We start from the raw sequence: 26,994 nt of genomic DNA, 5'->3' as shown, positions 1-26,994 counted from the left end.
TTTCTTTCGTACCAAATATTAACCAAGCAGCCTTCTACTGCAATCACGTAATAACCATTCGCAAACACTTATTATTTGAAAGGTCTGAATTATTATTGTAAAAATTAGTTTTTTTATTTTTTTTTAAATTTCTTGCACATATTATATTATCTCGTTTTTTCGAATTCGATACCCAGGATAACTTGCTAGCCAATCATTAATTTCATTTTCATTGTAATTTAAATTTATTCCAATCTTTTTCATAATCGTTGTTTTGCACTTCTGCGATTCACTGTCATTAGTTTAACTTTATTATAAATTTTTTTATTGTTGTTACGATTTTTTCCAGAACTTATATTATAGCACAGAAATTTTTACTAAATTGCAAGAATGAATAGACTCATGCTAGGAAAAAAAAAAAAAAAAAAAAAAGAGCTGCTTTCTAAATGATTTGGATTTATAATGTGAGCTTGAAAACTGCAGTATTTGGACGATTTGGATGATTCCGTTCTACGGTGTTGTATGTTAATAATATGTCATAAGTAATTTTTTTAAATCGGTTATATAACAATCTACGATCTAGGGCTCCGTTATCTATTTCTAGATATATAGATAAATAGATTTATGCTAGGGTATTTTACTAAAATGAAGTCCAGAAATTATGATTTTAAAAATAGCATTTTGGGCTTAAACTAGGATTTCAGAAGAAATTATTTAAGGACTAAGTATTAAAATTAATGCTTTTTTTTTAAGTGCAAGAGAAGGAAATAAATTAATAATGATTAGGTTTTTACAAGATATTTATTCTCAAGGACACATAGAGATACAAGCAATGCACACAATGATAGTTTTTAGTTTGATAGCGAATTACACGATGCATACACATGTTCTGTACACAAAAAAATATTCTAAAAGGAGATTTGTAAACACATCAAATTTAGACGTTTAGCTGATTAGGTTGCTATTTCCGACTTCTCGCTTAGTAGCCACCAACCATTTCAGTTTGTAAGTAATGTTTCGTACACTTTACTCATTCCACCAATTATCATAGAGCAATTAATTATTAATCCAGAACATTTATTTAAGAACCAAATAAACATTTCTATTAAGAAAAGTAAATACTTTAAACATTTCAAATATATTCAAACATTCAAACATTTCATAAGAGAAGATATTACACATTATACACTAATATTATGTAGCATGCAACAGAAAAATAGCAAAAGTTATACAAGATTCTTGAAGAAGAAAGGATTATAATTTGATAAACTACTGGCGGTTTAAAAGAAATTTGCAGAAACATTTTTCAAATTGTTATGATAAATTCTAGTATAGAGTGTCTCATAAATCCAGTGTCAAAAAATGCAGAATACTATTGACTCGACAGTTAATTTTTTTATTCCCAATCTACAAGATATGGAATATGTCACAAAGGGTATACTCGGTGACCTATAAGAAGTTGAGACTTGACACAACGTGCTCGGATCACAAATGTTTTGGCATACATGGAGAAGGTTAGTGATGTGAAGCATTCGGAAGAAATAAACCTTTATGCTTTTGGTTAAATTGATCCTATTGTTATAGAACCTTATAAACTTGTTAGGTTATGCACCATAAAATGCGACCAACCAGCTTATTACTGAAGCATTACAGAATAGGTAAGCTGTAAACAAAGGATTAATTTGAACAGAATGCACAAAATTTTCTCTCACACTTCATTTATGAGACAACCTAGCACATATGAGGAGGACAGCATTTTATTATGATATAATTATAAAAGGGAAAAAAAAAAAAAAAAACTAAGAGAATTTTTAACAAGTCTATTTGAAAAGTACAGAAATAAACATCATAGGTTTACATTTTATATTTATTTAAAGATGTTAATAATTATTCGTCTTCTGCAATATCGTAACTTTCGCGTGCATTTTTACCTCTATTCTCATAAAAATTAATTCAGAATTGTAAGTTTTATTCGTTCTTGTTTCTATTTATCTCAACAGTAATAACACAATAAACAATTTCAAAATCTTTTATGGCTTGGATTTTTAAGATTACTAGATGGACGCACACGGTTCTGCATCTGTTGATCAAAAATTAAACTGAACAAATAAATTTTAATTTAAATATTCAGAAACTAAGATAAAATAAATAACACACTTCTAAACGACTAGGTAAATAATTATTGTTCTAAACCAGTGTTCTCAATCCTTTTCCCCATGCACCTCTTCATTGCTAGACTATCATCCCCACCTAACTCAAAAAACTCAAAAAATGTATAAACATTTTATTTAAATGTAGATTCTTTTCTAACGTGTTTTACAAATTAAACAGAAAAAATTGACAGTAAATGTTGATAAATCCCAAAACTTAAATAAAAGTAGTTTTATATTCATAAATTAAAAGTAAATACTGAAGCTAAATAAAAGATCACAATCCCTCCCTAAAGCTGTGATATTCCCCCCGGTTGGTATGGGTATGAAATTCCCCTCCTTCTTGTTGGGAACCCCTGTTAATTCGAAATATTACTCTTATTCAGAATAGGTTAAAAAATTCGAGGATTTTAAAGGTTTATATTATATCTCAATTACATTTCAGTCATCTGTTGGCTAAAACCGGTCTTAAAAACATTTCCCGGCTTATTGCCTTAGTAAGACCATGTATGAAGTTTCCAAATATTTTATTAGATGTGGCTGTTGCATATGTTCTTGAAAATATATCAGAACATATATCAGAGGGCTGATAAAAAAACAAACAAAATCCATATAGAAATATTCATCACTTACTAATTTTACTTTTCTGTCCTAGAGTACAAGAGAAGAGCATTTTTAAAATTCAGGTTGTTTCTTAATTCAGACTTTGACCAAAACAGATGTGCTTAGAGCTACAGATTCTTCCATTATTTCGGAGGGATCTATAGCTTTTGGAATCCTTTTTTTATTTTTTAATAAAATTCACATTCAAAAGTTCCTAGGCATTTAGGTGTGAATCTCTAATCCTAACTTCTTCGCAATTGAGACATCAACTAATAAACTTGCTGTGATTCTCAGTAGAATGCAATTTGTTTTAATATGTTAATTGCCACTGTTAATTTTAATCGTATACCTTTGATATTTCTGAAGAACTGGGAATAGACAAAGAAAGAAAAAAAAGATTTTCGCAAAAGGCCTAACCGTGTAAGTTGGTAGTAATTTGAAATTTGTTCACGAACCAGATCCAGGGTTTATCCTGGAAGTTCATATGTAAACAACAGTCATAATTATGATTTATCATACAAAGAACAGCCTGGAAGGACTCTCACATTTCGAAGTGAAAACGTTCAAGTAAATATAATGAAAGAAGCAATTGCGAGTGCTCTATCAGTTGTTGGTTTCTAAACGACCTCCTTCTTTTCTTTCTTTCTTTTTTTTTTTTTTTTTTTTTTTTTCGGTTAAATTTAGTTTTATTCTTAACTCAGATTTTGAAAAATGTTTATTGGGGAAACATTTTTCAGTTCGTGAAGTAAATTCTCATAAAATTGCCCATTTGACTTAATTTTAACTTAGTTAATATTTTTGATTCAGATTTTAGATTTTTGAACTTTTATGTTTCTGCTAATTTCCTCATTTTCTCATTTGTAAATGAGACAGTAAATAATCATTAGATTTACAATATTTTGCACTTAAATTTTCCATATTACACTAAGCCAATACTGGAGAAAGGTAATTTTTTCCGTGTTCTCGAATTTGTGCTCTGTTAAATCTCTTTGATTTCTGTGACATGGTAATAAGATAAATGTTAGTTCTGTGAAACTGCAACCTAAACGGAGTTGTCGACAAGGATACAGTGGGCATAATCCTCTAGCATGAAGTCAAGATTGCTGCACGTATAGGCTTTTATCTGTGCTAAAAGAAGACTGACATGTCGGGGGGGGCAGCTGTAATGTTTTGGCTATTCAGTGTCCTTTCTTTTAAAAAAAAGCCTAAGTTAGATATTGCTTGCTGAAAAATATTTTTTTATATCTTTCACGTTTCATAAATAACGTAGGTTGTAATGCTTTCTTTAGCTTATTAGCTTTATCACTCACATATGGTTGATAGGTATTAAAAGAATTGAGTTGAAAACGTAGGATTTACTTATAAAGTTCAAGATCATATGAGAGATATAAAGAGACTCATGAGACTCATAGAGGTAAAGTTCAAGACCATATCATCCCTAATCACTTCATTAGTTTTGTTATGACGTCCATGTTTGAGATTTGTCTGCCGTGTATTTATAGCATGTGCGATACTTCAGAACAATAGATCAGAAATGTACGAAACTAGAAGGAAATAAACGAAATGTATGCAGTATTATAAAGTTTCTTTTCTATTAGTTCTGAAGGTTCTTTATAGAAAATCATATAAAACGAGTATTGATAAAGTTCTCGAAACAACTGCTAATGACAAGCATTTGTAGAAGTAATTGCCGATTACTATTTCAGGCAACCAACAATCGTATTATATAAAGAGTGTGTTAATCTGGTAATTACAGTGGATGGACAGAAATATGGAAACACCTTGTGAAATGCATGTTTGAAAAGAAAGATTGATTTTAATGAAATATGTAGGTGGCGCTGGCGTTTTCGACTACTGACGCCACCTATACAACTTCGTAAATGTGCTAAACAGCTCAGTTGTTGTCGGGGTACTGTTATGTGAGGTTGTCATTGCATTATGCCAGAGTTAACAGACTTCGAACGTGGGCAAATTGTTGGAGCACGTATGGTAGGTGCTTCCGTAAGCAAGGTAGCCGAGGTGTTTAGTGTTTCAAGAGGTACTGTATCGAAGATTTATTCCGCATATTTGAAAAGCGGAAAAACATCATCTGCTAAATCACAGCGCGGACGAAAGTGTGTCCTGAGTGATCGTGGCAGACGATCATTAAGGGCAATTGTGACGAAAAATAAGAAGACCACAGCTGCAAATGTTACTGCTGAAATGAATGTTGTGTTACCGAACCCTGTGAGTACCAAAACAATTAGAAGGGAGCTTCATAAACAGGGAATTGCTGGCCGTGCTGCAATTGAGAAGCCACTCATCAGTGATGCTAATGCCCGTAACAGGAAAAGGTGGTGTTTAAGTCATAAAGCCTGGACTTGGACTATAGAGCAATGGAAGCGAGTAATATGGTCTGACGAGTCTTCTTTCACATTGTTTCCCACTTCTGGCCGAGTTTACGTTTGAAGAACGCCATCTCAAGCCTATAATACAGACTGCTTGTTGCCAAGAGTGAAATATGGCGGGGGTTCTGTTTGGGCAGCCATATTGTGGTTCTCTGCTAGCCCCATAATAACTGTGTCAGGGCACATGACTGCCAAGACTTATGTGAACATTTTGGCCGATCAAGTTCATCCCATGGTACAAACTTTGTTCCCCCATGGTGATGGTGTCTTCCAAGACGGCAAAGCCCCTGTTCACACAGCTCACATTGTCCAGGACTGGTTTTCTGAGCACGAGGATGAGTTGTCCCATCTCCCCTGGCCACCACAGTCACCAGACCTGAATATTATCGAATCTTTGTGGTCTACATTGGAACGGAAAGTGCGTTCTCGTTATCCACCGCCAACATCGTTATCTGAACTTGCCACCGTTTTGCAGGAAGAACGGTGTAATATTCCCTTGGCAAACATACAGGAACTGTATTTATCCATTTCGTGAAGACTGCAAGCTGTTTTGGATGCCAACGGGTTTCCTACACCATATTAAGCAAAGAAACATGTTTTTTTAAAGGTGTTTCCATATTTTTGTCCAACCCCTGTATTTTTTAATTAAACTGATTGGTGACGATAAAATTAAAAATCTTTCCTATAATCTTTAAAAATAAAAGTCTTTTCCGAGTTTATACTATCTTTGTTGAGGCTTCTTTATGGTTTAGAGGTTTCAATCTAATTTACATGAAATTTAATATTTTAACTAAAGTATACAGTGTTCAAAAAGTTTCGTTGTTCGATAATTCGAAGAAATCTTGTTTCCAAATTCTTCTCCCATATTTCTACATCAGAAAGATTGAGAATCGTTGAAAGTCAGGGAAGTATACAAAGATAATCCCCCATGTGCAGAAGAAAAATGTGCATTCCACGTGAATTGAAAGCCCAATGGAAGAGAAGATTTAAAGAATTTTTAATCACTATTTCGTGATTGCTCTTTATTCATCAAGATTCACATTTCGCCTGAACGCAATAATAATTTCCATCAGAGCTATGAGTTCACTCTTTTCGTTTCCCTTTTTGCATCTAGTATAAGAGGATTTGCATCGTTAATCTTATTCGGACAATGGAATGAGGATAAAAATCGAAACTCCTCACTTAATAAGATTCTTTTTAAAGGACACTCTTTTCTCTGTACTGGGCGTAGGTGTAGGCGAAGGTCCCATACCCTTCAGGTAAGCTTCGATGGCCCCACCAATGAGATTAGGATCAACAAAGTTGCTGTCGTCCCACTGAACGGGCGTCTCACTTTCATCCTCTTCTGGGATCCTCTCTTTTACTTGTATGAGGGGACCAGATAATCTTCTCTTTACCTCTGGTACGACCTCTAAGAAAGTACCAGGCTTCACGTCGATGTCATCAGTGACTAAATGATGCTGAAGAATACTCTTTGATGAAGGCCGTGGTGAGATTCGAGGCAAAGAAGCGGGATCTAGTGAGGTGGAACGCGAAGATCGAAAGGAGCCTCGAGTGTTGAGGGGAGAATGAGGTGCTACCTTGAGCGAAGGCGATTTCAGAACGGGAAGTGGCGAACTGGGTAGGTTCGAACACACAGGAACGATTAGTTCTGCAGGAGAAGATACTCTTCTCTCCTTAGTAGCTCCTGGAACACTCATCAAAGACATGAGATCTTCTTTCTTGCATACAATTCCTCGCACTTCTGGACTGCCCAGCTTTAAAAAAGTGCAGTCATTAGATATGTTAGATATTACTAGTTTTTATTTTAAACAATTAACTCTATACATTATCAAGATGAAACAGATAAAAAATATTAAAGTATATTTCTTATATATTATTTATGTAAGTGTTATCTCAAAATATCAAAGCTTAGCAAAGCTATAAAAATGAACAAAAGATCTCCCTTAGAATAGCCTTTCTAGAAAATTTTAAAATACTTTTCAACTACCATTTAACCTATTAGAGGTTTAAAAATTAGATTATGGCGAATAAAAGAGATTGTAGCTAGTTATTTTCATTCAGCATGTTATATATTTTCAAATGCTCATTACTTACGTTCTGCTGTTGACGTTTAAAAATGCAAAAAAAAAAAAAAAAAAAAAAAAAAAAGAATGCTTTTTAATTAAAATTAGAATTTAGACATCTTTAAAAAATCTTTCTGATGGCCGAGGGCTAGTGATGGGCAACTTCGGTACATTCTTTGTACCCGGTACGAGAGTAACGGGTACAGACAAGTACCCGGTACAAAATACCCGTTACTTAAGTAACCGTTACTTTGAAAAGTACCGAAAACCGATTTCAAGTACCGAGTACCCAAGTAACGATTTGGAGTACCGAAGTAACGAAATACCGGAGTAACGGTTTGCTGTACCGTAGTGCCCTAGTAACGGTTTGCTGTACCGGAGTATCCTAGTAACGGTTTGCTGAACCGAAGTACCCTAGTAACGATTTCGAGTACCGAAGTACCCTAGTAACGGAGTGCCAAAGTACCCTAGTAACGATTTGGAGTACCGAAGTGCCCTAGTAACGATTTGAAGTACCGAAATACGCAGCTAACGATTTTGCGCACTGAAGGAACTCTGCCACGTCACCACGTGTTTGATTTTATCTGTACGGAGTAAGATTTTGAATATCAGAAAACATGTCAACTACGGAAGTGTCTGAGGAGCAGACCATTCATGGACACAAGGAGCGCATATCACCATTTCGCAAATACAACCAGATACTACTGTCCTCGTACCAAAACCGAAGTGAGCTGAACCCTCATCGATCCTTCAGTAACGAATACCGAAATACCGAGAAGAGACGCATATTTTCGTTACAAAGTAACGAATACCGAAAAGCACCCGTTTCGGTACAGAAGTAACGAATACCGAAAAGTACCCGTTTCGGTACAGAAGTAACGAATACCGAAAAGTATCCGTTTCGGTACAAAAGTAACGAATACCGAAAAGTGCCTGTTTCGGTACAGAAGTAACGAATACCGAAAAGTACCCGTTTCGGTACAGAGTAACGAATACCGAAAAGTACCGATTTCGGTACTGAAGTAACGGGTACTTGGATGTACCGATTTTCAGTACCCGTTACAAAATATCCGGTTCGGTAGTACCGACTCATCACTACCGAGGGCTTAAGAGCATTGAATACTGATATTTCGTTCCTGGTTTGAACCGAGGCGAACGGGTTGGTCTGCTTGAGTGTTTCACATGATTTCTGCATTTGTAACGTGAATATAATCCAGTTTCGTTTCAGAATTTTTCGAATACTTACAATTTGGCAAAATTCATTACTGCTCTTTTTTAAACAATTTGAGCATTGCAAGAGGCGACCTGAAATGGAATTCTTCCCTTCTCCAGAGTAACCGCGTTTCAAAGTTTACTAAAAATAGCTAACCTAAGAATGCGTTCTTTCGAATTTTAAACTGGCATTAATTTTTTGCATTTATCAAAACCCACATTCTCACACCATAGAATAAACTCATTATCAAAGGAAGATGCATATATGAATAAAACATAAACAACAGCTTCCATTCATATGCACAGTTTCAAAGATTTAGCGTCAAAAGAGCAATAGAAGCTCTTTGGTCAATTTTTGAATCCCTTCGCTCAGTGGCGATACTGTGAATTATGCCAACGGCGAGGCAAGCTGGAAATAGTGTTGTTAACCACTTGTTGTGACAGTAGCACTCATTCCTATAATAATGCATGTCGGAGCTCTTGGATAGTGCCTAGCTACACACGACGGCGTGCTATCCGTTGTCCCACACTTGCTCTTTACGGGCGGGTGTTATCGTCTATATACACCACGTTGGTACTCATTGCAGCATTGAGGACCTACAAGAGGGTGTAGAATTTGGTCACGATATTGGATGGTTGTGACGGAACCACCAGGAAACACGTAGAGGTCGGTGAGGCCGTTCTTTGCTATCCCAGCCTACACATGTACGCCTCCTCCTCTGTAATAGTCTCTTTCGACGATGGTTGGCCTCCAATAGCGTGTCCCTGGTTCCCACCATATCATTGCCCTGCGGGAATCGTTTTATAAGAATTTACTGAGAAAGATCGAGGAAATGGGCAACTGAAGCTTTATCTAAAGTTTACCTGGTAAAGTTTATGGTACATCGTGGAATCCCACAGAACGCCCGGCATTCAGTATTTATTAAAAATAATGATTTAGGACATAAAGGGATTACAATATAGTCTCAATACAATTTGAAATTCACAAATTAAATTGCATATCTGTTTTGGTGCAACAAAAATAACAGATTAATATAATCAGTATAGAGATAAACATAATGAGTACTGGAAACATAATGTTTTAATGAACTATAAAAATAATAATAATACTAAAGAGGTAGGTGTCATAGGGTTATATCATTTGTAAAAGGCTATTACAGTTTATACAGTTCACAAGTTGAGTCATTTTGTACATATTCACGGGATATAAAAATGCATTAAATTTATGCATTATAAGAACTTGTACTTGACAAAGATCTAGGCCATAGCAAGAGAGTCGTTGCATAATTTTTTTTTAACTTCGGATACTGTTGTTTGTCTTTACTTAGAAACCTTTTCAATCCCGGGAGATCAGTTTAAACAGATTTTTTGTGAATATCCTTAATTAAGAGGCATGAAAAAGTGCAATGATCAGGAGTTACCTGCTTATGCTGATATCGGAGTTCACTATATTTCTTGAGGCAGAAATATGTGGGGAAGGGTCCGCGTCCTGTAATATACGAGTAATAATTTAATAAATGATTGAGTACAGCGATGATAAGCCTACATTTGGTATCAAGTTATATGTGCGTCTTCCCTTGTGAAGATGCACAGTCCCCGGGATTCCCTGCCATTATTCCACAAATCTTGCCAAGATTTTGAAGCAAAGTGTTTCAGTTGATCATTGAAATTTGAATCAGGCCATAGAAGGGTGATTTCAATACCATCTTGATTAGGAGATGCTTCTTAGGCTAATTCATCTGCCTGATTATTGCCAGAAGAGAATTTACGTCAGAAATCAATGGAGAGGAAGGTAAGAGATTTTTAATCGCTAAAATAGCTGCTTGGGAGTCAGATTTTACGTTAAATTTGTTGAGATTTTTTTAAATGGCTATTTCAATCACTGCTCTTATGGCTGACATTACCGCTTGGAAAACACTCTTTTTATTATGGAGATGACCTTTTCATTTGATGATCTTTAAAAGGGGCAGTTTGAAATTAGACTGCTGAACCAGCTTTTCCTTTAGTGTTTGATCTATCAGTGTATGCAACTGGAAATGAACTATTTGAACTTTCCTCAGACATGGGAAAATTTATTTTATGGAAGCGAAGCGCAGGATAAATATGGTTGGGGTTAATTTTCTTTTCATATTCGGATGGCAGAAAGGTATGGTTGATAAATTCTGCGGCTTGATTAAGTCGAAGGACTTTCAGGTAGGTGCTTTCCATTCCTACACTGATTGATGGTGCAAGAGTACTAGCTAAAGTATCAAGAGCAATATTTGAAGTTGTGCGATACGCTCGAGTAATGCAAACAGTAAACGGCCTTTGAATTGCATTTAAACATTTAATCTTTCTCACTGTCATTGGTTGTGTCCAAATTCCGGTGCCGTAATTTACCATTTTTGATATGATTGTTTTTAGAAGAATCCGCGTTATATGGAGATTTAAGTCCCAGGTATATCCATTCATACGTCGTAAGCAGTTAGCTATTGATGTATAACAGGGGTCTCCAAACTACGGCCCGAGGGCCACATCTGGCCCGCGGACAGATTTTGTCTGGCCCGCGGAGAGCTAGCATACTTGAAAACTCCTTTTAGAGAACATATTTTTTATAGCAAATTAAATTTAGTTTACTGAAGTATTCTAATTTTATGTTGAATAATTATTAATATGACATCTACATTGATATGGTCATGGGCTAACTACTCATAACATTGTTGTAGGCTTATTGTTATTGTTTTTGTGATAAGTTGGATAAAGAAACACAGAATTGTAATGAGTAAAGACATGTATAATATGCAGAAAATTTAACTTCAGTATATAATAACTAATAAATTATTGAAATGAATCCAACTAACATTTTATACATTTTAAATAAAAACATAACTTATAACAAGCATAATGACGTATGAAATACCAATGAGATTTATGTAATTGAGATTTTCCACTGACAATAGTTTGTAGTTGTGGACTAATTTTACTTGTACCAATTATTAAAAGAGATTTAAGATGCTCATCAGTTAATTTAGATCTGTAAACATTTTTTGTGTATTTCATTTTGGAGAAGGTCTTCTCACACAAATAAGTAGTACCAAAAACAGAAAACAGCCCACGAGCAAATTTATGCAAATTATCAAATTGTGTCAGTGGAAGACTCTTATAAAATTCCAAAGATGAGTTTTGATATTTGTTCTTAATTATATCACTGCACTGTAGATCAATCATTTCCATTTGAAGTTCCGGGGCTAGGGTTTCAATGTCAGTATCAAAAGGATTCTGAAAAATCTTAATTTGATTCGCAATGGCATCAAAGTCCGAGAAACGAGTATCAAAATTTATTTTAAAAGCACTCAAAGTTTCGATTGCAAAATCGATAGGAAACTCAGTCTCAGTGGTGTGGCTGAATATTTCACATGTTTTAAAATGTGAAAAACATTTACTTCGTAGTTGTGATTGAAACAGTATCAACTTCTTCCGGAATGATTTGGTATTAGTGTATAAATCAGGAAGATTCTGGTTTTCTCCTTGCAATCTCAAATTCAGTTCGTTCACATGTTTTGTCAAATCAACATAGAATGCTAACTTCCACAGCCATGCGTTGTTTTGTAATTCAGTAAGAGGGCGATGCTTTTCATTCAAAAAAATTTCGATCACTGCTCGAAGTTCAAAAAAGCGCTGAAGGATATTCCCACAACTAAGCCAACGTACCGCAGTATGATAAGGTAAGTCATTTTCTCCAATCTCTTCAATAAATTGTCGGAATTGTCGGTGATTCAGCCCAAAAGATCTGATAAAATTAACAGTTGATATGACTGGTTTCAGAACTTCAGACATATCCAAACATTTTCCGCACAAAGACTGTTGATGAATGATACAATGTAAGACTAATGGTTTTGAACCACCCTCATTTTCTACAGCCTTTGACACAAGAGCGACCACTCCTTTATCTTTCCCACTCATGTTTTTGCTTCCATCAGTTGTAATACATTTCAAGTTTTTCCATCGAAGGTTCTTTTGATTAATGCCCATTTCAACTCCTTTAAAAATATCTGTACCAGTAGTTATGCCATGAATACTATACATATCAAGAAGTTCTTCATGCACTTCATAGCTTTTATCTACTCCTCGAATATAAATCAACACCTGAGCAGTATCTGACACATCCGTTGACTCACCCAAGGCCAAAGAAAACCACTCAACATGTCCATTTTTGTCGAACAGTTGAGAGGATATATTTTCAGCAATGATTTCTACTCTTCGAGCCACAGTGTTTAATGACATACTGACAGTTTTTCATAAATTTACCTTTTCAGGGCATATTTCTTCGGCTACTGCAATTATGCTTTCTTTGATCATTTCTCCATCGGTGAATGGTTTTCCACGTTTTGCAATTTCAAGAGCCACACAAAAGCTGGCACGAGTTGCAGCCTCTTGTTCAGTTTTGAGTTTTGTAAATGAAGATTGCTGAGATTTCAATCCGCGCTTCATAGCTTCGAATTTTTCTGTCCGTGTATATTTTGAGTAATTTTGAAAATGTTTTGTTTCATAATGACGTTTAATGTTATATTCTTTGAGAACGGCTATGCTTTCATTGCAAATCAAACATAGCGCCTTGTTACTGGATTCAATTACGAAATACTGAATGTTCCACTGATCTTTGAATTTTCTGCATTCACTACCAATTTTTCGCTTCTTTTCCATACTACTAAATCACACACAAAAGCAACAATTCAAATCAAAATACTGTTACAAAGATGTCTTAAACTTAAACACGCACAAACACGTTTTAAGGAGGTACGCACTATTTTATTTCACAACAGTGTCATAGGAACTGACTTCTGTACGTGCTATTAGCGCCATCTGTTAGCGATAGAAGGTACTAGCTATTTCCGCTTGTGTCCACCAGATGTCGTGTCACGTTACTCCTCATGGCTCGTACTATACGACTAATCTAGAAATTACAGATAATGACAGGAAAATTAATAATATGCAGTGTTGCCGTTTTGCGGACTTTATTCCGAGTTGCAGCCTTTTTTAAACGTTGCGTACTTTTTCGGACTTTTTTTTTCATCAGTGGATTATTTCACTTTTTACCACCGGCAACAATGATAATATGGTTTTGGCCCTCGGAACTTACTGGAGTAATCAGTATGGCCCTAAGGCTGGAAAGTTTGGAGACCCCTGATGTACAAAGTTTAATGTTTTCTATATGGGGAATTCAGAAAAACTTCTTGTCCATTTTAACCCAAGGTACTTGATTGTATTCATAGACTTAATTTTGTGATTATGTGATTATCAATTTTAGAACTGAGGTATTAGTTATATTTTGCTCTGGTTTATGGATTACTTAGGACTGAGACTTACTATGTGAGATTTGCAGTTTTCGAATTTCGCAAAGTTGACTAAATATCTGAATTTTTTCATTGCAATCATCCTGTAATATGTCTCTGGTACGACCGCTTGTAATAAACGCGATATCGTGTGCAAGAGCAACTGAGACTCATTTCTAAAGAGTGCACGGCCCCACTGCTGTAGTGTCTAATTGCGATGTTCTTGGGTTTAATTCAACCGCGCTCTGACATATGATGTGGACAAACTCAAACCACATGTCACCGGGCATATAGTCCATCTTCATGCAGTCTATGTGACACAGTTTGACGGGATATGGGCCGTCCTGCAGTAGAAGAGAGATACGATGCCAGCTGTCCGGCTATTTGTGCTCTACGGCGTCTCGTACGTGGCAACAGTTAGCGATCGTTTGCCGTTGTGGTAATCCTCTCGCATCCAGACTCACGTCTTCTACAGGGGTTTTGATCACTATTTCCACAGCTTATTAGTCAGAATTCCATAGCCTATTAGTCACGATTCCACAGCCTGTTGATGAGAATACAATGCACATTCAGCTCTTTTGCAACAGCAGGTTGTCTTGCACCAGCTTGCAACATCCCGACAAGCCTTCAACGCATTTCATCGTGCAAATGGTGTAAACCATAAGCTGTGGTTTCCGGTTCGGCTTATGGTTTCCGGTTTTGTTATCTCAGATTACACGGAACTATCGCTGTTTTAAAACTGACGCATAGGTCCGGCGTGCCTTTTTTAAGACGTTGTGGTGTGACTGCGAGTTATGTTTTATGCTAATTTTGGTTGCTTATTTGCATTCGGCATTCTATTTTAACATTTGTTGCTTATTTTGTAGCACGAGTGTATTTACTTTCGATTTTTTTCATGCCTTTTTTTTTCTTAATATTTCAATCTATATTAATTAATGTATCACATATTTTTTATTTTATTTTTTTCTTGTTTCGTATCTGAAATCATGTCAGTTTTACGTATTTTATTTATTTTTTATTTTAGAGTGTCTCATTTTTCTCATTCTATGTATGGTTTTGTTTTAAATTTGTCCTTGTTTGGAGCTTGTGCTTTTGACCTATTTCTTTTCGGATATTTTACGCATGTTTGCGGCACATATAACCCTTAAGATTTTCCACTAGGTAATCCACTAGTACCACCGCCTTCCATGTTACCCTAAAGCTTTCTTTACCGTTCCTTACTGTGTGTATTACCATTCCATTCCCTATTGGCATATATAACCTGTAAGGTTTCGCGCTTGCAGTTTCACTACTACCACGACCGTTCCTTTTTCAGTGCGTATTTATTTCAAGAATATTCACTAACGAAAGCGGCTTAACTAATGAATGTTTCTGACTTAGGAATTCAATAAATATATAATATATTCATCAAATTCGTATTCTCTGAATTTGTAAGTCTCATTGATGGCTATCTGTATAGGTTTGGGGACTGGATGAATGGTTTGAAGAAATCTTGAAAACTTTCATAACTTATTGATCTTAATTTCAAATGCATTTCAGACTGAGTTTACACCAATATTGTAATTCTGTATGAATCAAAAGTATAATAGATCTAGCCAAACTGAGATGATATGTAATACTCTCATTGTAAACTAAATAAAAACAGTTTCACGTAAATCCTTAAAAAAGAAACATTTTAATAAGCTTCTTATACAGTGAACTTAATATTGCATATTTTACCTCCCATAAAAGTGTCAGCTATCAATAGAGGTTTCTCAGCTGTATTGACTCTCAGGGAGCTCACTTTTGTGAGTACGGGTGGGGCAATCCCGAGGTACCCTAGCCCTTCAGGGGATCATCTTCTTGGTGAGACGGGTGTCACGAACCTGGAGCCCCAGTGATCTATCCTCTTTTCCGTCTCCTCTCCTCTTGGCTGGTACTTTTTCCCTTCCCTTCTCCCTCGTTTCTCTCTACGGAGTTTGGGGCTCGTCACAAGAAACTGGAACAGCCCTTGTCTCTAGTTCTCGAGTGGCGAGAAAACTGCCCACGTGTTTGCCGTGCGTGAAGACCCGTGTCGCTGGAAAGGAAGGTCCTGGTAGTTCAGGGGCGAGGTACTGTCCCCAACACACTGCTTTGGCCTCTGCTTCAGCTAAACGGGAGGCACCTTAGTCGTCCTCACGGGTGTCAATCGGCTGGTCACTAGTCCTTGTGTCAGTGGCTTGGGGTCAAGCTCTCGGGTGTACCTGCTTTCGGGAAAGCCGACTGTGGGGCTTCAGTTTGCGTATAGGTCCGGCTAGCCCTAACACAGGAATCTGTGTTCCCTTGTTGGGCTCCGTGGTGGGCGGGGCCGTCGGACCCGAATCTTTATTCTTTCACTATGGCTTCTTCTCATATCTACTTAATTAAAGATTTCGAGGTCAGTCCAGTTACTCAAATCACTCCAGTCACTCAACCTAGTTCTGAAACGTCTACAGCTAAACCAGTCACTCAACCTAGTTCTGAAACGTCTACTGCTAAACCACTCACTCAACCTAGTTCTGAAAAGTCTACTGCAAAAAAATTACGTACAGATACAAATGAAAAAAATCATAACAATAGTCCCCGTTTCCTAGTCATCTCTAGTCCTTCTGGCGAAATGCATAAGATGTCTCCTTTCGTAATAAACAAATACATCCAGTCCTGTATTGGTGAGCCGAGAAATATAAAGCGTCTCCGCTCCGGAGACTTGCTTATTGATACAACCTCAGCCAACCAGTCTGCTTCTTTACTTCAGGTAACTAAACTTGGGCAAGCGAATGTCACTGTAACACCACATAACTCACTCAACTATTGTCGGGGTGTAATCTCAGAATTCGACCTTCTGTATGTTTCTGAAGAAGAGATCGCTTCTGAGCTCTCCGAACAAAATGTCTGCGGTGTAAGGCGGATCAAGATGCGTAAAGAAGGTAATTTGATAGACACGAAACACGTGATCCTTACCTTCAACACGCCTGATCTGCCTAAGAATATTAAGGCCGGATATCTAAATATTCCTGTAAGACCTTATATTCCAAACCCTCTGCGATGTTTCCAATGCCAGCGTTTCGGCCATTCTAAGACGTCTTGTCGTGGCAATCTCACATGCGCCCGATGCTCACAGATTGGCCACGATTCTGAAAATTGTACCGCTGCGCCTCTTTGTTTAAACTGCATGGGTGACCACCCAGCATTTTCACGCCTCTCCCCAAAATGGAAATTGGAAAAAGAAGTGCAGGCTGCAAAGGTTACGAGGAACATCTCATTTGCCGAAGCCAGAAGATTAGTCCAGAGCACACAGCTCCGGCCAAATACATCATACGCCAGCGGTGTTAAATCATCTCGTACAGTTGCCACCCAAACATCAATAGGCACACAGACCCTACCAAATAAAACCCAACCGTCTACATCCAACAAGAAAAAAGAAAATACTACCCATATAGTACAAAAGAAAGAAACAGTTATTCAAAGTAAGCCCAAAACTACTACACATAAAATATCCAATAAAAATAGAAGTCACAGCAATAGCTCTTTTGATGAGATTATTTCTGAATCTGCGGATTCAGACTTTATGGAAGTAGAAGAGGGTCTAGAAGTTCCCAGGCATCTACTTCCACGAAAAACAAAGGAACAGGGCAGAAAAAACAAAAACCATTCATAATGGCCACCCTCATGTCATGGAACTGTCGCGGTTTCCACCGAAATTTGCTCGACATCAAAGCCATAATTAATGCTTATCATCCTGTATGCTTCGCAATACGGGAAACAAATCTAAAACCAAAACAACAGGCAAAACTTCGGAGGTTTTCTTTCGTCAGGAAAGATAACATTGCAGGTGAGCGTCCCAGTGGAGGTGTAGGTCTCCTCACCTCGCTGGATTATCCCTCAAATGTGCTTTCTTTGACGACATCCCTCTAAGTTGTAGCTACTCAAACAAATTTTGATATTGTCGTTACAGTCGTTTCTCTGTATTTGCCTCCAAATGAGCATATTCATCAGCAAGATTTAAATGGTCTTTTAGAGCAGCTGCCTGAGCCTTTCATCATAATAGGAGATTTTAACGGCCATAGGCCGCTCTGTGGTAGTAAAGATACAAATTGCCGAGGAAGACAAATTGAGCAGATGATCGAAGATCATAGCCTTTGTCTCCTCAATAATGGGCAAGATATTTACTTCCATGAGCCTTCAAAGACATTCCATGCTCTCGACCTTGCCATCTGTTCACCATCTCTGTTGCCTTTTTGCACTTTTAATGTGGGAAAAGATCTTTACAACAGTAATCATTATCACATTCTTGTGTCTCTTGCACGAAGAGGAGCAAACCCCATGTCGAGATCCCCTCGATTCATACTCGATAGGGCAGACTGGGAACTCTTATCTTCCATTGCAGAGCTCAGAGATCAAATAGTAGAAGATGGGCATATTGATGACGCTGTTGAAGCTGTTACTAATACTATTATTCAGGCAGCTATGCTCTCCATTCCTAGAACATCGGGAAAACTACTAAAATATTCAAAACCATGGTGGAATCGCGACTGTCATGAAGCACTGAAAAAACAGAAAAAAGCATGGGGTATTTTTCGTAGATATCCTACTCTGCGAAACCTCATAGCCTTTAAAAGAGCCAAAGCAAATGCACGAAAAGTAAGAAGGCAGAGCCAGAGGGATTCCTGGATTTCATATGTGTCGTCAATAACATCCTCCACGCCTAGTAAGCGGGTTTGGGAAAGAGTTCCAAAAGCATGCGGCATATATAAAGACCACTCACTTTCCTTTTTGGAAAAAGATGGCCGAGTGATTAGCTCCATAGAAGAAATTGCGAATACTATTGGTGAGACATTTGCTTCCGTTTCTTCCAGCAGAAACTATACAGCTGCATTTCTTTCTATGAAGCAGCACTCTGAAATAAATCCCATCGCATTCAACTCTTCCAAATCTGAGCCTTACAATATAGACTTGACTATGCTTGAATTAAGGAGTGCTTTATTGCAGACACATAGGTCTTCTCCGGGTCTTGATGGCGTGAATAATGAAATGCTAAATCATCTGTCCTATAAGTCACTGAATGCCCTTCTCACTCTTTACAATGGGGTGTGGAAGGTGCGTGCCTTTCCCAGTGCATGGAGGAGAGCTGCTATTGCTAAGCCAGGGAAAGATCCAAGGAATGCCTCCAACTATCGGCCAATTGCCCTTACGAGTTGCCTCTGCAAACTGTTTGAAAAGATGGTAAACAGCCGCCTAGTCTACTTCTTGGAAAAAAATAATGTTATATCACCTTATCAAAGCGGTTTTCGAAAGGGGAGGACTACCGTAGATAATATGCTCCTCTTAGAGACATCTGTTCGAAAAGCTTTTGTAAGAAGAAGTCACCTTGTCTCAATATTTTTTGACATTGAGAAAGCTTATGATAAGGCATGGAGATACGGTATACTTCGCGATCTTCACGAGAGTGGCTTGCGCGGCAACCTACCAATTTTCATTCAGAATTTCTTGAACCCTAGAACTTTTCAAGTAAGAATTGGCTCTGTTTTATCAGATGTTTTGAACAGGAAGATGGTGTGCCTCAAGGCTGTGTGCTTAGCCCTGTTTAGTTTAAAAATAAACTCTGTATTAAAAGAACTTCCTCCCACCATCTTGGGATCTCTATATGTTGATGATCTGCAGATTAGCTGTCGAGGAGCAGACATGAGATACGTAGAGAGGCAACTGCAGATGGCTCTGAATAAGATCCAAGAATGGTCAGACAAACGGGGATTTACATTTTCGAAACAGAAAACTGTGTGCGTTCACTTTTGTAGGAAGCGTAGTCTCCATCCTGAACCTGAGTTATATTTGAATGGTACAATTATTCCAGTTGCGCCTGAAGTAAAATTTTTAGGAGTGACGTTCGACCGAAAATTGACTTTTCTTTCTCATGTTTTGAACCTGAGAAAGAAGTGTCTAAAATCACTAAATATTTTAAAAGTTTTGGCGAACACCTCCTGGGGTGCAGAGCGTTGCTCCATGCTTCGCATTTACAGAGCGCTTATCCGCTCTAAACTGGACTATGGCTCAGTTGTTTATGGATCCGCTCGGTCATCTGTTTTGTTAAAACTTTATCATGTTCACCATCAAGCTCTGCGGATTTGTTCAGGAGCTTTCAGGACTTCTCCTGTGCAAAGCCTATATGTTGACTCTAACGAACCATCACTTTATCTCAGGCGTGAGGAATTGTCCCTTTTGCAATATTTTAATACTCTATCTCAACCTGAACATCCCAATAAGCTGTGCTTACTTGATAAAGAGTAACACATTATTTGAAACACGTCCATCCTGTGTTCCTACTTTCCCTTTAAGAGTTCGCCCTGTCATTGAGGAACTCTCCCTCTCTGATATGCACCTCCAAGCAGTACAGAATTTTGAAATTCCACCTTGGGAAAATTCACGGATCCAGCTTCTTGATGTTTTTAAACATCACGTAAAGGCGAGCACTAACGAGATCGTTTACAGACAACTTTTTGCTGAGCACAGGCACAAATATAGCAGTTATCATCCGATATACACAGATGGATCAAAGTCAAATGATCATGTCTGGATGGCTTTTGTATTTGAAGATTACATTGAGAGCAGATGCTTGCACCATGCTTTCTCAGTCCTAACATCTGAACTATCTGCTATATATTGTGGTCTTTTTTACATCTCAAAGCTCTGCTACAAAATGTTCATAGTTTATACAGACTCGTATAGTGCTCTTAAATCCTTGGAAGCTTTTCCCAACACTCAGAATCCTGTGGTAGTGGATGTTCTCAAAATTCATAGAAATTTAACGATACGAGGATATGAAATCCTGTACTGCTGGGTTCCCGGGCATACGGGAATAAAGGGAAACGACCTTGCAGACATCGCGGCAAAATCTGCTGTTGAACTGTCCAGTCGCCTTATCCCTTTTAGAGACATCTGCTGTGTCATCAAGGGGAAGATACGGAAAAAATGGCAGCAAATTTGGGATGTTCAGCATCACAACAAGTTGAGAAACGGCAAGCCTAGAACTGAGCATTGGGATTTTGCTGGAAATCGTAAAGAGGACGTTCTTTTGACTCGACTCAGAATTGGTCACACCAGAGTCACACATAACTATCTTCTCAAAGCTGAAAATGAGCCTGTTTGTTTTAATTGTAATGTTTGTTTATCTGTTCGTCATATTTTAATTGAGTGTCCATGTTTTAATAGTCTTCGCCAGAAATATTTTAATAGCTGTGACTTACCTCTCGACCGTTTAATCGGAATTGAGGTCAATTGTAATTTATTTTATTATTTAAAAGAGATTGGCTTTTATTACCAAATGTAATTTGTTTTGAAGGCTGTGTCTTGAATTTTAATATGTGCTTTTAACTTGTGTTTATATGACTTCATCCTCTGGATTTGGTACATTTATCTACTTGGTTTTATTTATTGATTTTTAATGTCATCAATTGTAATCATCTCATCTTTTTTTTGGCGCGTCATAATCATCTCTGGTTTTTGCGCCATAATCACTCACTCGCTCACTCACTCTCAGCTGTATTGAATATTATATAATGAAGATTTGGTGAAGATGATACTGAGAGAATACGAGAGCATTTCACTCACCTCCAAAGATTCACTGTCTACGTTGGGTACACTGTCAGAGTCGCTGCCGCTTTTCCGCCTAAGAGAAGTGAATCTGCTTTTGAAAGATTTGGCATCAGCTTCCTTATTGTCAGAAGTTGTTACTCCCGATTCGTTGTTGCAAGTATTCGACGAAGATGGGGATGGAGAAAGTTTCTTGAGGCTCTTCAATAGCTCTCCGGAGGCCATGCTCTTGCTGAAGAACTTGGAGGACTTCCACGCCGCGTTTTTTGGAGATTCGATTTTCTGCCGTGGAGAGACTTTGGAAGGTGAACGTAGTAATTCCGGAGACATCTTCGGCGATCGGACTATAACAGGGTTTTCGGGAGAGTCATCTGCCGCTCGAACTCCCCTCCGAGGACTAAGGGACCTGCGGTCTTGGGTGGGGGATTCGCCCACTTTGCAAATTTCTCGCTGTTGTAATGCCATTCAATTGCTTAACATCAATGAATGATACTTCGGATGAGGTTAGATTTCTTTTCACTCCTACGGACATGATAAAAAATAATGAATTATAAATTTTGCGAGAAACTGAATTCAAATTAATTTCATGCAAATGGTTTATTATATATCAAAGATCATTTAATGACTTGATTTCACATGTACCAAAAACGTTAATAACTAAATATTAATAATTACGATTTTCAAGATCTACACTGCAATTGGATGATTAGTAACAACGAAAAAATTCTCGAGACTAAATTTGCTTGAAATAGAATATATTCAATGTTACGACTTCGAAAACCTGTATACCACTTTACCTTTAGAAGAAATTCATAGTAGCCTACTTACTCTCCCCAGTTTCTTTCCGCAGATTCATACAATTTCTCTAGAAGAATGGAGACTTTTCCTCAAAAGTGTACTTTTTAACAATTATTTGCAATTTGATAACACAATCTTTAAGCAAGTACAGGGAATACCTATGGTCGGAAACTGCTAAAGAATTTAAGTTTGTACGTTCACTTAATTTTCAAGAAAGGAAATACTACCAACACATCTTTCGATATATTCATCATGTTATTGCCTTTAATAAATTTAACAAACTAGAAAATACAAATATTTACCCTACTTGCCTCAAACTTAATGCCACTAACTCTATTCAAAATTATATTGTTTACCTAGATCTTCAAATTCTTAATTACAATCTTATTTAAATATTTGACAAACGCAGAGACTTCAATTTCATACACTAAAACTTACTAACTGGTTTTCTAACATTTCGATACAGTCATTATCAATCATTATCAATACAATAATTGCACAACTTCTTAGAATTAAAAGAATCTGTAATAACGCAGACCTCCTTCAAGAAGAAATACTGTACTTCATTAAAATCTTGCAAAGCAATCTTATTCCAAAATTATTAAAAAATTATATCATTAAAAATTGTTTTAAGAAAACTGGCATTTGCCTCTTATTTTAGATTATTTGAATTAGATAACAAAATTTTTACTTAAATCCCAAGGGAAGGTAACTGATGGATGGCTAATTCAATTGATCTAATTGTAAAAATTTAACATAATTTTCTTCTACTGCCTCATTTTTCTCTTAATTGGCACAAATATTCAGTTAAATTATTAAATTTTTTATTTAATATCGCTTTTTTCTGGCCATACCTATTTTTTATTAATTTAAATGCTATTTTCATTTCAAAAACGCTTGTCCACCCACTAGTGCGAAGAATTACAACTCTTTATTAACAAATTGCTATTTTTCCAATTTCAACTCCTTTCGGCCAGATAAGCAGTTTCTTTGAAGTTAGCCATTTTGTTTTTAGCTTCACATTTCTTCACGACACAGAAGATTCCATTTTATTAAAAATAGCCAACGACATTCACCCCCATCTAAAAATACAAGTTTTTTTCCGTTTGGGGGTTGCTTACCATTAACTATTGCTTCTTTACGTTAGTTTCGCCCTTCTACGAAGCTTCACCGTATTGGAGAAATTTAACTACTTTAACAGGTAACGCTCCTTTAGAATGCTTCTTTTTACGGCAAACCTTAGCAGCAATTTTGATCATTTTTAGTTAAACATACCACCGCTCTGGACGTAAATATGTTTCGTCCTTTTTTGTATTCCTCTTTGGTCTTAGCGTTTCCATACGTTTTTATCATGTTTCTTTTGATTCTTCTCTTTAAAAAGTTTATAATTTTCGGGTTCGAAGGTGTGTCCCGTATAATTGTGTAATTTTTGGACTAATAGCATTTTAGCTATTTATTTTAATTGTACATTTGCCTAACTAGGCTTTCTTGTTTAATAGTAAGCATTACATTTACAATTTTAATTACAGCGCGTCAAATGCTTTTTAGTTGTTTTAATTTTAATTGTACATTTGCATAACTAGGCTTTCTTGTATAGCTTTTCTTGTTTAGCAGTAACTTTTACATTTACAATTTTAATTTACACCGCGTCGGGAAAAGAAGAGACATAACTGAGACTTACTAAACTATTTTAGATTATAAAGTTGGGTTATTCTATTAATGAAATTACGTAGTATTTACGTAGTATTACGTAGTATGTAGTCTCAATTATTATCGTTTGACGAATTATATAGGTATTATATAGCGAATTATACAGCGCTATAAGTATTTACTTGGTTCGGGTTTTGAGTCCCTCAGGGGGCTCACTTTCGTGAGTACGGGTGTGGCAATCCCGAGGTACCCTAGCCCTTCAGGGGATCATCTTCTTGATGAGACGAGTGTCACGATCCTGGAGCCCCAGTGATCTATCCTCTTTTCTGTCTCCTCTCCGCTTGGCTGGAAATTTTTCCCTTCCCTTCTCCCTTGTGGTTTCTCTCTACGGAGTTAGGGCTTCTTCACCAGAGACTGGAACAGACCTTGTTTCTAGTTTCCGAGTGGCGAGAAAACTGCCCACGTGTTTGCCGTGCGTGGAGACCCGTGTCGCTGAAAAGAAGGGTCCTGGTATTTGAGGGCCGAGGTACTGTCCCCAACACACTACTTTGGCCTCTGCTTCAGCTAAACGGGAGGCACCTTAGACGTCCTCACGGGTGTCAATCGGCTGGTCACTAGTCCTTGTGTCAGTGGTTTGGGGTCAAGCTCTCGGGAGTACCTGCTTTCGGGAAAGCCGACTGAGGGGCTTCAGTTTGCGTATAAGTCCGGCTAGCCCTAACACAGGAATCTGTGTTCCCTTGTTGGGCTCCGTGGTGGGCGGGGCCGTCGGACCCGAATCTTTTCCTTTTTCAATATGGCTAATTCTCACATCTACCTTATTAAAGATTTTGAAGTCACTCCAGTTACTCAAGTCGCTCAACCTAGTTCCGAAGAGAAATCTACTGTTAAAAAACTACGTACTGATGCAAATAATCCAAATAGTAATCCCCGTTTCGTTGTTATATCTAGTCCTTCTGGCGAGTTGCAAAAGATGTCTTTATTTGTAATACATAAGTACATTCATTCTTGTATTGGTGAGCCCAAAAGTATAAAGCGTCTCCGCTCTGGAGACTTGCTTGTTGATACGAATTCAGCCACCCAGACTGCTCCCTTACTTGAAGTAACCAAACGTGGGCAAGCGAATGTCACCGTAACAGCACATAAGACCTTGAATTACTGTCGTGGTGTAATCTCGGAAATCGACCTTCTGTGTTTTCCCGAAGAGATCGCATCCGAGCTATCTAACCAAAATGTATGTGGTGCAAAGCGGATCAAGATACGCAAAGAAGGTAAGTTGATCGATACGAAACACGTGATCCTTACCTTCAACACGCCTAATCTGCCAAAGAATATTAAGGCCGGTTACCTAAATTTACCTGTAAGACCTTATATTCCAAACCCTATGCGATGCTTCCAGTGCCAGCGTTTCGGCCATTCTAAGATGTCTTGTCGTGGCAGCCTCACATGCGCCCGATGTTCACAGATTGGCCATGATTCTGAGAACTGTACCGCTGCGCCTTTTTGTATAAATTGCAAGGTTCAGCACCCAGCATTTTCTCTTTTGTGTCCAAAATGGAAATCTGAAAAGGAAGTCCTGAGTCTAAAAGTTACTAGGAACATCACATATGGTGAAGCCAGAAGATTAATCCAAAGCACGCTAGTGAGACCAAATACATCTTACGCCAGTGCTCTAAAAACATCCCGTACAGTTGCCACCCAAACTTCAGTTGGTAGGCAGAGCCCACCTAACAAAACTCAACAGATTACAAACAATAAGAAAAAAGAATATGCAACCCATATAGTACAGAAAAAACAAACAGTAATTCAAGGCAAACCTAAAATCGTGACTGAGAAAATAATAAATAAAAGTAGAAGCCCTAGCAATAGCTCTTTTGATGGAATAACATCCGAATCAGACAGTATGGAAGTAGAGGAGGGTCTAGAAGTTCCGAGGCATCTACTTCCACGAAAACCCAAACAAGAGCACAGAAAGAACAAAAACCAATCATAATGGCCACCCTCGTGTCATGGAACTGTCGCGATTTCCACAGAAATTTGCTCGACATCAAAGCCATAATCAATGCTTATCATCCTGTATGTTTCGCAATACAGGAAACAGATCTAAAACCAGAACAGCAAGCAAAACTTCGGAGGTTTTCATTCGTCAGGAGGGATAACCTTGCAGGTGAGCGTGCCAGTGGAGGTATAGGTCTCCTCACTTCACTGGACTATCCCTCAAGTTCCTTTCCTTTGACGACACCCCTCCAAGTTGTCACTACTTAAACAAATCTTGATATTGTTGTTACAGTCGTTTCCCTGTATTTGCCTCCAAAAGAGCATATTGATCAGCAAGATTTAAATGGCCTTATAGAGCAGCTGCCTGAGCCTTTCATCATAATAGGTGATTTTAAAGGCCACAGTCCTCTCTGGAGTAGTAATGATACAAATTCCCGAGAAAGACAAACTGAGCAGACATAGCCTTTGTCTCCTAAATAATGGGCAGGATACGTACTTATATGAGCCTTCAAGGACATTCCACGCTCTCGACCTTGCCATCTGTTCACCATCTCTGTTGCCATTTTGCACTTTCAGTGTCGGAAATGACCTGTACAACAGCGATCATTATCCCATTTTTGTGTCTCTTGCACGAAGAGGAGCATACCCCATGTCGAGACTCCCTCGGTTTATACTGGACAGGGCAGACTGAGAACTCTTCTCTTCCTCCGCAGAGCTGACAGAGGAAATGGTAGAAGATGTGTATATCGATGACGCAGTGGAAGCTGTTACTAATACTATTATTCAGGCAGGTATGCTTTCGATTCCTAGAACATCAGGAAAAATACTAAAATATTCGAAACCGTGGTGGAATCGCGAATGTCATGAAGCATTGAAAAAACAGAAGAAAGCATGGGGTATTTTTCGTAGATATCCTACTCTGCGAAACCTCATAGCCTTTAACAGAGCCAAAGCAAATGCACGAAAAGTAAGAAGGCAGAGCCAAAGGAATTCTTGGATTTCATATGTGTCGTCAATAACATCCTCTACGCCTAGTAAGCGGGTTTGGGAAAGAGTTCGAAAAGCTTGCGGCATATATAAAGACCACTCACTTTCCTTTTTGGAAAAAGATGGCCGAGTGATTAGCTCCATAGAAGAAATTGCAAATACTATTGGTGAGTCATTTGCTGCCGTTTCTTCCAGCAGAAACTATTCACCTGCATTTCTCTCTATGAAGCAGCACTCTGAAATAAATCCCACCGCCTTCAACTCTACCAAA

General features: G+C 37.7%; 1 protein-coding gene across 1 annotated transcript in view; it reads right to left on the bottom strand.

Moving 5' to 3' along the window:
• Positions 1-761: 761 nt before the first annotated feature.
• LOC118194643 (uncharacterized) overlaps positions 762-26,994 on the bottom strand; it is a 249,889-nt gene continuing 223,656 nt past the window's right edge. The window contains exons 3-4 of the mRNA XM_085821791.1: positions 21,312-21,815; positions 762-6,876 (exon numbers count right to left, since the gene is read on the bottom strand). Coding sequence (XP_085677917.1) covers positions 6,298-6,876; positions 21,312-21,758 — 1,026 coding nt within the window. The 5' untranslated portion in view covers positions 21,759-21,815 and the 3' untranslated portion in view covers positions 762-6,297. The remainder of the gene's footprint in view (positions 6,877-21,311; positions 21,816-26,994) is intronic.

Source organism: Stegodyphus dumicola, chromosome 8 (genome assembly GCF_044657685.1).
Source record: "Stegodyphus dumicola isolate Sdum_Otavi_A_Nest chromosome 8, ASM4465768v1".
NCBI classification, from domain to species: Eukaryota; Metazoa; Arthropoda; class Arachnida; order Araneae; family Eresidae; genus Stegodyphus; species Stegodyphus dumicola.
Note: the sequence above shows the minus strand (reverse complement) of the source record. Positions and strands in the feature narration are given on the sequence as shown.